The sequence below is a fragment of the Dermacentor silvarum genome, chromosome 6 (genome assembly GCF_013339745.2).
Source record: "Dermacentor silvarum isolate Dsil-2018 chromosome 6, BIME_Dsil_1.4, whole genome shotgun sequence".
In the NCBI taxonomy this organism is placed as follows: domain Eukaryota; kingdom Metazoa; phylum Arthropoda; class Arachnida; order Ixodida; family Ixodidae; genus Dermacentor; species Dermacentor silvarum.
In genome coordinates this window covers 122,873,872-122,888,329 of record NC_051159.1, presented here as the reverse complement: position 1 = coordinate 122,888,329, position 14,458 = coordinate 122,873,872, and the positions used below count along the sequence as shown (strand labels likewise).

At 48.1% G+C, this 14,458-nt stretch overlaps 1 protein-coding gene across 1 annotated transcript in view; it reads right to left on the bottom strand.

Annotated features, from left to right (window-relative positions):
• Positions 1–273: 273 nt before the first annotated feature.
• Positions 274–14,458, bottom strand: part of LOC119455927 (adenylate cyclase type 10) — a 42,642-nt gene continuing 28,457 nt past the window's right edge. The window contains exons 15-21 of the mRNA XM_037717471.2: positions 8,871–9,018; positions 8,270–8,364; positions 7,215–7,342; positions 5,680–5,776; positions 5,496–5,611; positions 3,579–3,720; positions 274–1,233 (exon numbers count right to left, since the gene is read on the bottom strand). Coding sequence (XP_037573399.2) covers positions 1,095–1,233; positions 3,579–3,720; positions 5,496–5,611; positions 5,680–5,776; positions 7,215–7,342; positions 8,270–8,364; positions 8,871–9,018 — 865 coding nt within the window. The 3' untranslated portion in view covers positions 274–1,094. The remainder of the gene's footprint in view (positions 1,234–3,578; positions 3,721–5,495; positions 5,612–5,679; positions 5,777–7,214; positions 7,343–8,269; positions 8,365–8,870; positions 9,019–14,458) is intronic.

Here is a 14,458-nt window from a genome sequence, read left to right as displayed (position 1 = left end):
GGAGACGCTTATAAACATTGTCATTTCCGAATCCTTATGTGTTATCAAAGATATATCCTACGACGTACAATACGCAATGTCAATTCTGTCCCCAGACGGCCACGTTATACCGCATGGTCTGGGCGTACCAACAGAATCCGAAAACATCGGTCAAGCATAATACGACTCGAGTAGGAGGTGACCCTGCCAGCTCGGACTCAGAACAGCAAGAAGCCCTGGTCAACCAAGCCCGGAAGGCGGCAAAAGCTAATGGTCTTTCGGATTAGGAGGTCCAACCACAAAACGACTATCAACTTTCACCAATAAATGTTTTATTCTCTCTACTACCGACAGGGTGAGAAGCAGAAATGTGGCAAGGTGCAACTCAAACACGACATGGAACACAGACAACAAGTTTATTTGCCAGATTCGAGGGTCTCGAATCTGGCAGGCCTTGATGTCATTAGGTAGCATGAGAGGGCTTATTAGCCACGTGCCTGCTCTCCCAATATCACGTGTTACGTGACGCCATCGGGCCAAAAAGGATACCCACCACGGCTTCGAGTGGCGCTGGCTTATACTCCTAGGGCTAGATCTAGTAAACATAAATACTCAAGTTAGTGGACGAATTGATGGCCGTTTCCGTAGCACTATTGGTAGTGCAACGCACACGTAATGCGGAGGTTGCTGGTTCGGCTCCCCGCCGGTAACCAGTTATCTTTTCGTCCACTTTCATTTCCCTTTTTATTATTTTCTACACTCCAATTTCAACCACACTTAATTTTCCCGATACTTTCTTTGGCTTCATTGTCTGTTGGCTTTATGTGGTCATGTTTAACAAAATCTAGCCCTTCAAGTTTATTTCACGTAATATTATAAATGCACGTACAGCTTTGACATAGTATTGTAAACATTAAACTAAACAGTTTAGATATTTAAATAAGAATTACCGAAACATGTCGGAGGCAGTATATTATCCGGGTCGAATTGAACGATATTTACTACTTTCATTTTTTTCCCCCTCCAATACTGCGTGCTCTTGCGCGCTGGTGGAATGCGCGCTGAAAGTGCGCAGGCAGGAACAGCGCACCGCTCCACGCGAATGCAGGCGACCTTCACTTCCACTTGATCTCAGACAGGTGGCGCTGTGCACGACGTCCCCAGTAGGAAGAACGCCAGTGGAAGGAGCGCTTGAGCTCCTTGGCTCGCCGGAGCCATTCCTTGCAGCTTTGGTCCAGGCCGCACGAGGATGTCCTGCACGAGAAAATCAATCAATCAATCCTTATTACGCATACAACATTCTTATGTACATATGAAAAATATGGAGAATGGCTTTAGGAGTTGAGGGAAAACACGGGCAATGCGGGAGATTCAAATTCTAGATTGATGAGCAACACGAGAACAAGGTGAAAGCAGGAGCCAGCGTTTCGACAAGTGGACTTGTCGAAACAGTCTCCTGCTTTCACCTTATCGTGTTGCTCATCAGTTTAGGAGTTGAAAACACATCAGTTTACGGGAGACCGGCTTTGCAAACAAGCTGAATTGCCGAGAAGCCTTGGCAGGTATTCACGAATTAAAAGTTAGTCTGTAGTAAATATTTTGCGGCCTACACGGTCAATTAGAATGGATACGCCGTGCCTTCACAGAGCAGAAATTTGTCGTGCAACTCGTGAGACGTGTCCCGTAGTTTTTAGCGGCTCATAGTAGGATCCCGATTAAATCGAATTAAAATATTTCATTTTTTAAAAGGGGTATTCTGGGAAAGGCCTCGTGGGTAAAAGCATCTTGACAAAAACTAAAGGAACACGGATCCATTATATAAAAGAATGTAAAACGCAGGTATTAGCATTCCAGCCGCTATATAACATACGACGCGCAAAGCATATATCAAATAGCCTTGTATGAACCTACAATTTTAAAAATACCATTATAAAAAAACTAATTTACTCATGACTAATGACACAATCAGTTGGCCTAAGCAGTAGTGCTCATTGCAGTAGTAGCCTACGGGCGCATTGCCCTCCCCCTACCACCTTCCCACCTCAGCAACAATAATAAATGCAAATATGGTCCAGCAATGAGAACAGTCAAGGCCACATTTACATAGCGACTGCGGGAATTTTTATGGAAATTCTCATGGGAGAATCAAAAGAGAAGCGCAGGGCTTTTTAACGTAGAGTTAGAATATACGCAGAGAATTTTCACCAGAACTTTTATTTTATAATAATGCCAACGATGCAGATTAACGTTTGCTCAAACATGTTTAATATAGGTAAAGCACCTAGAATAAATTCACACTTACGAAGCTCACGAAAATAGCTGAAATTGTGAGGTGGGCGTTCGCGCCAGCGAGCCGGCATTGTTATTGTCGTCATTGCACACGGAAAGTGCTCTATTGACTTCTTATGCACTGCATGGTATCTTGGGAGAGCAGGCACGTGGCTAAGAAACCCTCTCGTGCTACCTCATGACATCAAGGCTGCCAGATTCGAGACCTTCGAATCTGGCAAATAAACTTGTCGTCTTTGTTCGATGTCGTGTTTGAGTTGCACCTTGCCCCATTTCTGCTTCTCACCCGGTCGGTAAAAGATGCAGCAACATAGCCGCGTGAATGTAGTTGAGAGCGAACTGTTAAACAACCGACAGAGAAACTAAATCAAATATATACCTGCAGCAAACCATGGCTGAGGTAGCGTCGACACATGGTAGATTTACTGCGATCGAGTGGACTTTCTGCCAGACTGTAGTTGTCACAGACGTTTCCAACCTCCTCTATTTTTTTATTCCTTGTATTTTTTTTTCGTGACTACTTTTTCTCTCTCCTAGTCTTTCCGCCTTTCATTTCCCCTTCCCCTTCCTCCAGTGCAGGGTAGCAAACCAGAATCTTTTCGCGTTACCCTCCCTGCCTTTCCCACCCGTCTCTCTCTCTCTCTGTCATGGTAGCTTGCAGTTGTCTTGTGATTTATTTGCTCTTTGTCTGCGGCACATTTTGTACATTGGCTGTTGCCTCTTTGATTTCGTTTTTTTCTATGTTTCTATGACGTCGCGGAAGTAATTGCCTCGTCATTGTCTGCAAATAACATTTGAGTGTGGCAATGGTATACTTGTCGCTGCGTTCTTAGGCTGTCAGCAAGTAAAAGTTTTTGTGACGACAGATCCCGGAGGCGCATATGACAAGCAATGGGCTTCAGTAAAGGGGCTTCACGAACCTTTTCAAAAACGAAGCACAATTTGACAGCAAAAAAAAAAAAAATACCGCTGTTTGCATTGAGCAGCTTTGCTTCCTCAAAATAAACCTGGAACATTCCATTAAGAGATCCTTGAGACCACGGAGAAAGTATGGGACGTTTCATACATCCTGTCACTTGCGCTGTTAAGCACCAAGCTTCAAAGCATATGAAGTGCTTCATCCAAACATAATTACGACTGCGTCGACATGGTAGTGCTTCCAACCTCCACAGCTGACGCGCTACCTTCAAAGAGAACGTCTCCCTCCGGCCCAATCATGATGCCAGATCGTTAAAATGACTGGACCCTCCCTTCTTCTGTAACCCTGATTATATCAGCACACAAGAACGCGAACTCGATCGCCTATTTACCACATAGCCATGGCCGCGGTGAGGTAGAACTCGATCTCGTTGTTATTCGTGTACGGTGCCTTGCTGCATTGGCTGATGGCAAACTCCAGGCACGTCTTGTACAGCTCCTGCACGTTGTCCAGCGCCGGCACGTCGATGCCAACTGCGCCGTCGAAACGTCGCGAGCTTTAATAAGCTACAGGTTGCGGCGAGCTTATACGCCAGCGCATGATCAAACAACAGACGCAAGGCAAAGAAAGAAGACGGTATCCTAGCTGCCCGCTTGTTCACTATATACAATTAGGACTGGACAATCCGTAAAATAACGAAGTTCACGAAAATAGCTGAAATTGTGAGGCGGGCGTTCGCGCCAGCAAGCTGGCATTGTTATTGTCTGAGAAGAAGAAATCTGTTTAATATGAAACATGAGTGGTGCTTGAGCCCTTTGTGTTTTTAGAGCGCACCTCTTAGGCGCCCGTCCCCTCGGCGAGCGTCGGCGTTGTCGCTCATAGCGCAGCGGGGGATGAAAGACGCGAGGAGTAAAGTGGAGAGGAGGGTGCAGCGGAGCCATGAGGGGGAAAGCGGAGGAGGGCATGGGGAAAGCGTGAGAAGAAAAGCGTAGTGCGGCGACGATGACTACGAGATGGCGCCAGAGTATCGCGCGTCGTCTGGGAGGTCTGTCGGCGGCGGCTGTTGCGATTCGCGCCAACACGTCACCCACGCTCTGGCTCTCGCGATCTCCCGATTAGCGAGGCAGTCGCGCCCCACTTCGCTCCGTTTGCAACGTGCCGCACGAGACCGATTGTCCGCGCCAGCTAATATATCGCGAAATGAAATCGCATATAGAGCTGCGCTCAAATTTCGCATAAGGGAGTACCGTAATCATAGGTGATTTTTTTTGTTCCTGTTGGCCACGCGTTAGTCACGTATTGTTCAGCCAAGAACTGAATGTAGTATCTATGAAAAAGCGTTTACAGCGAGGGAAATAGCTAAGGAGAGAGACCGCACGTATGCGCCGCCTACGACTGGGCGTTTACTGAAATAAACAGAAGGAACAAAATAAACATACAAAGACAATGCGTATGCCCCACCTGGATGTGACAATACCTTGACAAGGCGCTGGACCCAGCCTGTGGAACGGTCGACACGGGTGAGCCAGCCACAGAACACCATCTCCTATGGACATGTCCTAGCCTATCCTCAGGGCTAATCATTTGCCTTGCTGCGCTACAGAGCTAAGTCGTTACGCTAAACGACTGGATCCTTCCACGAGGGACCCCTGCCCACCGCAAAGCGATATACGACAGCTTGCTGCTCAACCTTTAAGGAACGAAACAATTAACCTGACCTAGGCACCTCGCCGTAAACACGACATGACTTGCCTTATATATATATATATATATATATATATAGATATATATAACTGGACATCCAAACTCAATATGACATGAACGCTTACAGAGACTGATCAAAAATGGATAAAGCAGGGTACCAGGCCTCAGACAAGCTGACCAACAGTTTTGATGGGTAGACCTATTTTTGCCAAAGATACAGGTTCATCTATCGAAATGTCAGGTAGTCTTGTTTATGGCACCCTGGGACCGTAGTCTAATGGTTCGCTTTGGAAACGGTTCGCTCTGGCTGTTACGTCACTCGGAGAAAGAGTGAAGCGTCGCGGCGCGATGTTGCTAGCTTGATAACAAATATTTACTTGTATAAAATACTTGCACGTTTAATTTCCAATAATAGCTGTGGGCTTCCGACGCGGACAGCTGGTGGTTAATTTTATAAGGCGTTATGTTTTTTTTTTTTTTTTTGCTCGATAGGTGGTGCGCCATACGTTAAGCAATCAATGTGGTTCTGAGTGTGGGCCGTTCTTGCAATTTTATCACTGTAACTGAATATCGCAGAAGTGTCAGACCCCAGTTATGTGCTCACACTGGTGCACAAGGAGCTCGGCCAGGCCACCGTAGTAGAGAGCCATGCCGACGGTGTCCTCGGCGACCTCGGCCACGTGCCGCAGGTGGCTCAGCACTTCGCGGCACTTGCTGTGGCTGCGCAAGAAATACGCACGTCAGGATCTAAGTAATTGCCATGCGGGCGCAATAGGCACAACGCTCACTTCTTGCTGTACAGCAGCGTCTGTGCCAGGTACGGCAATATCTTCAGCAGCATGGATGTGTAGTGGACGCTGAGGGCGATGCGAAAAGCTTCGTACCCTGCGCAGAAAAAAATAATTAAAAATAATTAAAAATCAGCAATGCAGGCGCGTGCGACGCTTTTTGAAGCTCAACCACCCGATATCCACATGTGGACAATCCGTAAAATAACGAAGTTCACGAAAATAGCTGAAATTGTGAGGCGGATGCAGACCTACAAGCATTGGTGGTCAACCCGCTCGAACACACACTAATATTAAGTGTGCTCGATCAAGTCCAAAGTGGATGCGAGTGAGCCGCATCAAGTGCAACGAGGAGCGCGTCTGAATGAGTTCAGATCCGTGTCTACACATATTGTTCACCCATATGAATCGGAGACATTGCAAGCCGGGTTTCAGGTTAAGACCAATAAGGTCAAATACAGAATTTCGTTTTTGTAAGTTGAGGTAGACCAGTTTCGCGTGGCTCCTGGAGAGCCGTGCTGCGCATGCGCGAGGAGCAATGACGTCACACGGCGCACAGCTGGCGCCCCGGGCGTTTTCCCGGCGTTTGCGCTGGGTGTTCTCGCTGGGCGTTTGATCATTTTCGCTGGGCGTTTGCCAGTGTGGTATAGCCATGGAGAAGGAGAGCGAAATTGCTGCTCGGCGGCGCAGAAGAGCGGAGAAGCTTAACTCATCGGATCCCGAAGTAGTTGCCTGGCAATTAGTGGTTGAGCGTAGGAAGAACGAACATAAGGCTAAACGTGCTGCGGAGACACCGAAGCAAAGAGAGGAACGTCTAGCAAAGCGTCGTCGCCAGGAGGCTGAGCGACGTGCCCGACCATCTCAGTAGCAGCAGCAACAACAAGACGCCATCGATGACGTCAAGGCTCGCCGATTGACTGGCTATACGGTGAAACTTAGCGAAAGCGCCAGTGCGACTCGGACCTTCGAGACGGACTTCGTAAACAATCCGTTTGGATATGTGTGCGACGTGTGTGAAAGAGTGTGACACATGAAAGACTTGACGCCGATAAGTAGTGGCATGCGTGAAACGTTGAGTTTAGCGCCGCCGCCTGTGTGGGGTGAAACCGTGGCGCGGGTTTGTACAACGCGCAAGAACTTTCTCGTTAAGCAGAAGATTCCACTCTTTAGCGTTACCAATGGGTATCGTTACCCGCCCATTCCACCAGGTCTACCGGTTCTGAACGATGTGGCCGACTTAGCTCACGCTACGTATATCCTGGCATAGCCGAGGTAAGCCACTGCTAATTTTTCTTCATAGCACCCTGTCATTCTATGCGATTCTGAGTTCCACGCTAGCCCGAGTGAATTTACCCTGTGTATGTATGTATACGAGTGGAGATGTCGAGCGCAATTTGGTCCACCGTGACTAAAGTGTTCGTGTTCTTAAGAGAAATCGGACTTATAGCGATAAGTGCACATTAAGGTTGCATAAAATTCGCACAAGCTTGGTGCATGACTACGCAGTTCACGCTGGCCAACGCGCATGCACTCACCCACGTCAACGGCCGAGGCAATTTCGGTGCGCAAGAAGCGCACTTCGACGATCTTGATGAGCGTGTTGAGCACGGCCACCAAATCGCTCACTCGGGGATGCTTCTCGACCTCCAGCGAGTGGATGCAGCTGCAAAAAATGTCTCGCTAAGAACAGTATGCCACAGCATGAGCTCGACGTCCACTCCAATAGAAAGCAGAGCGATGACGAAATGCGAAAAAAAAAAGGGGGTGATGGGGTGTCAGAAATGGCCGACGATTACGATAGTCCCTAATGAGAAATATGAGCGCAGCTCGATACGTGTTTTCATTTCGCGATTATATTGAGGCAAAGAATTCCAGACCGAAATCAACGCACCGACTGGCAGTGGGCCAGTGCCGTCAGCGCTTTCGCAGAAAGTGGGGCAGTATCGGAACGCTGGCATTATGAGCGGCATCGGAGACAGCTGTGGAAAAAGACGACGACGAACTGCGCGTGCGGTGGCACGAGTGCGTTCGCGCGGTTACGCCGACGGTCCCGACGCTCAAGCGAGGAACGTGCGCGTATGAGCTGCGCTCTAAAAAAAGAAATGAGCGATACGATGAACGTGCTTAGACTAGCTTTATACGCTCCAGGTCCCAGCTCTGAAGTACTGGAGCTAGTCTATATCAAAGCACTTTATTGGCTATTGTGAATGTTGCCTGGTAATGCGAAACAAGAATGAGATCATGGCCACTCACAGTACCACTGGCTCGCTGCTTAAGGACTAGGATCGTTGCTCGACTGATTCTACCTATTCCAGCGACGTCTACCTATTGCTCGACTGATCCAATACTTCTATCTTCCCGATTCAATGGAACAATGCACATGCCTAGATTCTCACTGATTTTCGTATACGTCCCCAACTGAGAAAGCGAGTGAAAAACTGCAGCTAAATATGTCGACTAGTCAGCGACCCTCAGACTGCTTTATCAAGCCATGTCCGTAACCCATCGTCACTATTCGCCTTTCATGTACCCGCAGCGCTTTCTATATTTTCAAGACATGTCAAGAAAGCAGCCTTATTCGCGATCTTACTCCTTGATGGCCGTGTCCTCGAGTTTCTTCTGCTTCTTGTACGCGATGTGTACGTAGTGGCTGCTCTCGATCACCAGGGAGATGGCCGGCATCTTCTGCAGAACGAGAAGCAATACGAGTGCTAAATTTACAATTGCTCCATATATGATATGTTCGCGATGTTTGTGCAAAGAGGCAAAACCGTTTTCTGGATCAACCGCCTTTGGAGACACTTTCCCGTGCGCAGTACGCCGTTCACGATGTTCGAACTTTCCGCTGTTCATCATGTCAGCGGGCATGTTCAGCTTCTTCGCGAAAGTAGCAGTAGAAAATACGTGCCACTGGCCATCTCCTGCCGCGAGCAAGATGAACGCCAAAAGTATTCAGCGTTCAGTATTCAGCGACAGTAGGGGAGCCATTAGAACTCGGTGATGACACGTTGTCACTCTCCAAACACTGACTGATGATGACTATCCAAGCTGATGATCTACATACCTATCCAAACCATGGTTCCTTTTTTTTTTGTTGCCTTTTGCAGGGTGCTCCGCGAAAGAGGCCAGATACCAGATAAACGACAAAAACTGGGTTGACTATATAGGGCAAGAATACTTCGCATTCATACCTTGTAAAGCGGCGCGCTCCGGCAGGTGACCAGCTCCCAGAAGTGGCTGGACACGTCCAGGGCCACGCGGGGGTCGCGCCGATTCAGGAACACGCGTGCCGCTGTGTTCAGACAGAACTCTTCCTCCTCGATCTCGTCCACGCGGCAGCTGTCCGTGAACAAAAGCCACGGACGGCCAGTATGACAATACGCACGGAGAACCACCGTCAAGCGAGTATATCGGCCCGAATTACCGTGAGCGAAAGGATATATGTGGCACACGGCAGGCTATACAGCGGACGGTACAGACTTTCGCAGTGAGATGTCAAAACCGAGCGGCCGCATTGGCTGCGAACTTGAGAACCGCGCTCGAAGGAGCACTTTTACAGTTGTATGCAGACGCGCAGAAAAGGAACGGGGGGTTCGTATTAAAAGGACGTTAAACAGATTGATATGACATTACGAAAATTACTCAAGAATACACAGCATCAAAACAAGTGAAATGAGTAATTGGAGCACAGAGGCAGCATTTCAACAATAAAGCCGTAAAAATATGTGCTTAATGAAAAATAAAATACAGATCCCACGCACTGTACCGTTCAATCTTAACGGATGCATTTTGGAGGTAACGTGGCTATTCAGCCTCGTTTCAGGATCTGCAAGGCATTACAAGACGGGTCACATTTTGTGTGTGTGACGCGAAAATCAGCGTGAGGACAGCAGCAAGGCGAGAACGACGGTGACGACGACAGTATGAAGACGCGATTTGTCCTTTACTCCAGACCAAGTAACGCTATGGTGCTATGTCGCACAGGTTACAAAATTGTTCTCATAGAATGTTTATGTGTATGCGCAGCACACCATTCACAAACTATGCCGAAATACAAATGTAAAATCAGGCCGATACGTCGACGAAGCGATGTCGCGACATATATATGATGTTCGTGGGCAGAATGGCGATGTGTATATGTATACACAAATAAGTGTATACACATACACGTATTTGTGTATAGAACACATATCTAGCTACATTGAAGGATTCTGCACCTCTTGTGTCTACTGTGGAACATAACCATTCGGGAGTATTGGGCAACATTGTACACATACCCAATGACAGGTATATAGTGATGCACACTGCTGCTGAGCACGAGATCGCGGGATCGAATCCCGGCCGCGGCGGCCGCATTTCGATGGAGGCGAAATGCAAAAACGCCCGTGTGCTTGCGTTGTAGTGCATGTTAAAGAACCCCAGGCGGTCAAAATTAATCCGGAGCCCTCCACTACGGCGTTCCTCAGAATCAGAAGTGGTTTTGGCACGTAAAACCCCAGAAAGAAGATGAGTAGATCAAGAACACAATAGGACAAATATAAGAAACTGTAGTGAACTTCGATGAAGCCGTTGAATATCATACGCTGTTCTAAGACGTTTGCTAAAATAGCTTCGCTTTATTACCGCCTGTGCTTTTGCATATACACGTATACACATCTCAATGAGCGTGCCATACCTAACAAAATGGCCGACTAAACTCTCAATGGAACCATAAGAATGCTTGCCTCGTTCGTGCTATATCTTTCACAACCATAATTATTGCTCAAGCTGCATTTGCGCTTTTTTTTTGAAAAATATTCTGTTGTATACGTTGATGACATGGTGCATTTGAAGCACCATCAGGCAACTTACGCTATGCTTTGTGCCTTTTAGTGCTATGACAAGAAAGACAGTTTTATTTCTTTTTTTCACGTGGCACACTACTGAATGAGATCGCGGAGTTCCCGCACAACACGCTCACATTGACGGCGAAGGCATACAGCTATCACATTCACCTGCATGCAGAGCAATGTAGTACACGCTTGTCGAGAGCATCGCGCAATCCAGGAGAGGTACTCTTAATAGCTATCTTTGCATGAGAAAGTAACTTTGTGACTAGCACCGAACGCGTCGGTGGGGAGCCTTCATATACTCGCGTATATGCCCAGCGCCGCTGTTTGAAAGGGCCCTATTTGGAAACAACGTCAAGATCTCGTGATGTTTCATTTAATTAGATATGTAAACAGACGCATAGCGCATGCAATGTTTTATGTACAAGGAAGCGCAGGAAACTCGCGACTTTCACCCATGGCAGAAGTTTTAAGCCACTCGGAGTCGTGATAACGCACACGAAACTAACTCTTCATATTCTGCACCACGTTTCGCAGCATATATTGCGTATATTGAAAATTATATTGCGTATATAATGCGTATATTGAAAATTTAGAATACAGAGCGCCTAGTAACCATGGTTGAACGCGACTGACTGAAACGCCACCGGCGACGCTCTGATGTCACACTGTAGCAACGCGCCGCCATTTTGTCCTTGGTACCCGCGACGCACGCCCCCCGCCAGATTACGTTGCCAGGCGTTAGGCTAGGATAGGTTAGGTGCTGGGTGGTGCGGCGTACTCTCACAACGGTTGCTGAGGGCGTCACGGCGTCCAGCGCCGCCGGCGGCGTTTCAGCCAATCGCGTTCAACCGCGGTTGCTAGGCGCTGTGGCTTCTAGATTTTCAATATTGACAATTTTCTCGGCGATCCTGTGGGCGCTGCCATGTTTGATCATGTGGTGACGCGTCCATTGCTTGCTTCATCTGCCTCCGTTGCCTCAGTGTTTACAATGGATATGTATGACGCCGCTGCGGCTTAGCAAACCTCTGTTTCGGGAGATGTCGTAGACGGTGACTGGGTGGAAGGAACGAAGCGTTGGCGACAGCTTCACAGAACATGCAAAAGTGCTTTCGGAGCTGTCTATATATGTCCAAACGGCGCGAGCAGCATATAGGGTGCTTGTTCTAAAAGCGGGGCTAAATATGTATTCCAAGCTATCCAAACTTTCGGCTCATGAATTCAATCATGATTAGCGTGTTTTGCTCTTGGTTCCTTATTTGGCAAATATTTTGCAGTAGCGGATTGTCACGTTTCTGATTCAGTAAAGTTCCTCGGTGCGGTCACTATCTGATTATTTTCTGCCTAATCGCTCGTCGGTGTGCTCAGCTCCGTTAGATTTGTTTTTGCTGCGCACAATTATAGGCTTGAAACGTATCTGTTCTGTACATTGCAATACCTTGTAGCAAGGACGTATTATCGCTAATAGACAGTTTTAGTTTAGCGTTAGCGTAATAGCGGGGTTACGGGAAATAGCGTTACCGTTCCACAAACGAACTTTGCAGAAAGAGAGTTTTAGTATAGAGTGATAGCGTAGTTTACGTGCGGGACGCTATTCCATTACGCTTTGAATTTCGCATACATAGGGCACCTAAGATGTGTGTGTGTGCGTCCGGAAAGTGCGATAAGCAGCGCAATGGAAGCCAGGAGCGCGTTTTATTTTTACTTCCCATGTCCGTCGATCTGCAACGAAACAGACAAGCAGTACAAGCTGTCTACCATAGCCTCCGAAATCCTCCAATCTCAGAGGCCATATGCCGTCGTCGTGACTATCTCCCGACTTTATCGACAGGTGGCGATCACATCTCGGAGAAAATTTCTTTCGTTAGGCTTAGGCGCGTTCGAAACGAGAAGCGATCTCGAAAACTCCGCTAAATTATCCATAAAAACATATTGTCGATCCTGCCTGAAGGTAAGCGAAAGCCATTTACGCAGTCATTTCCTACCAACGAAGTGAATTATTCAACAGCAACTCCAAATTCAGTTCGAAGCGGGCGGCCGGGACCGCCGCCATGTTTTACGTACACTACGTAAACACGCTAACACGGTAACGATAACTCTGAGAAATAGCGTGCGCACGGTAAACGGTACGGCTCGTTTAGCGTTCTGCGCATGCGCATTTCGATCCCGCTATTCCGGTACGCCCGCTATTCCGGTAATCACGCTAAACTAAAGCTGTCTAATAACTCGCATACTCGTGTGGACCATCACGAAACATTCAGCTTCGACCATTCGTGCGCTATCGGTGTAGTACCGTCATTTATTGTGCTTATTATTGGGATACCAATTACATGGATACTCCAAGTGCATTCCTGCCATCGCCATCTTCGTCGCCGTGAGGTTCCGTATAAAGTACAACGGCGATAAACTCGTCGCCGCCTGCCGTATGCTGTATGTGCGAGTGAAAGTGCGCGAGAGACGCGCGCTTTCACGGAGAGCGAACGTACGGCGGAGAGCAAACACGGCGTCTCCGGTCGTGCAAAAGGCCGTGGGGGGGGGGGGGGGGGGGATAGGAGGAAGGGGAGGCGACGTTTAGCTGCGGCACTAAATACCTATCTTGCGACCGGGCGCAAGGGGAACTGGCGACTCAATCTCCCGCGCGAGAGGAGGAAAGCGAGAAGGCAGCGCGGGAGGGAAGGTGCGCGGCTTCTACTCTGCCAGGAACAGCGTACTTGTACTTTGCCGCGGCTGAGGGCTGTCGCGCGCACCATATCTTGCTCACGCCAGCGTTCTGACAGTTCTCGTCTGCGTTCATCGAGTGTGATCTATTCATGTTGGCTTGAGCGCGCTGACACTATGCTTGTTAATTCAGTTATTAAGCGAATGTGTCCAAGTTTATGCAGCCCATAAAACTACTATCCTTACTCTGTATACTTTACTAGTAAATTTGCTATTGCAATTGATGCTTCGCCTTTCGGGCAAGACTGCGACATTTTTTTTGCCACGTTGGCGAAAGAGTGGGTGTAAGTTTCCGTGCCAGTTGGGGTAGGTGCGTGTAGATACTGTGCTGGAAACCTACTATGACAGGAAGCGGCACTACTCCCTTTATCATTGTTTAACGATCGGTACTCACACTTGCCGACGTACTGGGGCTGAAGCCCTTTATTTCTTTGAAGGTTAGCGCTACAACTCTGGTGGATGAGAAAATTTCTGTATCCTCAAGGAAAGCCGTACATCCCGAAGTGCCGGAAACACGGACGGACAGTTGCAGCAGCTGTCCGCTAACTTGGCCACACATATTCATTACATTCCTTAATATTCCAGTCACTATTTTTGCAGCCAACTACTGAACACGTCTTCAATCCAGCATGATTGGAGCAAAGTGCGTTAGCGAAAACTCAGTTGCATTTACCACAGCTGATAGCACAGAAAGAAGGTAGATGCGGTAATGGTTTCGTATTCGTGCGCGGTCGCTGAGGCGACGTACGGCGCACCGCCGAAAGCGCCATCTCGCTCCTCTTGGACAAAATGCTCCGCGAAAAGGGTCAATACGCCTCCGGGATTGCCCCAGTTTACACTACACCATCATCGAGATCGGCCGTCTTTGCTATTGACCGGGTTTATTCGATGCACCAAACCCCGGAAAGGGGTTCCGTGCATCTGCCATGAGGTGTTCTGTAAGCGTCCACCTGTTGGACATGTACAGCCGCGAGCAAAAGTTTGGAGACCACGGCATCAGCAAAAAATTTAAATATCTGCAAGATGAGCTCCGCGTCCTGGAATTGGATTAATGCATTGTATTGGTCAAACACGCTCACGTAGGCGTGCGCTCTTGATTTCAGCCGGAATGCCCAGGCTGCAAAGGAAGAAAAGCAATATCGCAGCACCTTTGGTCTCCAAACTTTTGCTCGCGACTGTACATTTCATCTGCTGTAGAAGTTCTGATTGGCTGGGCTGGGGTATGCGTCAGA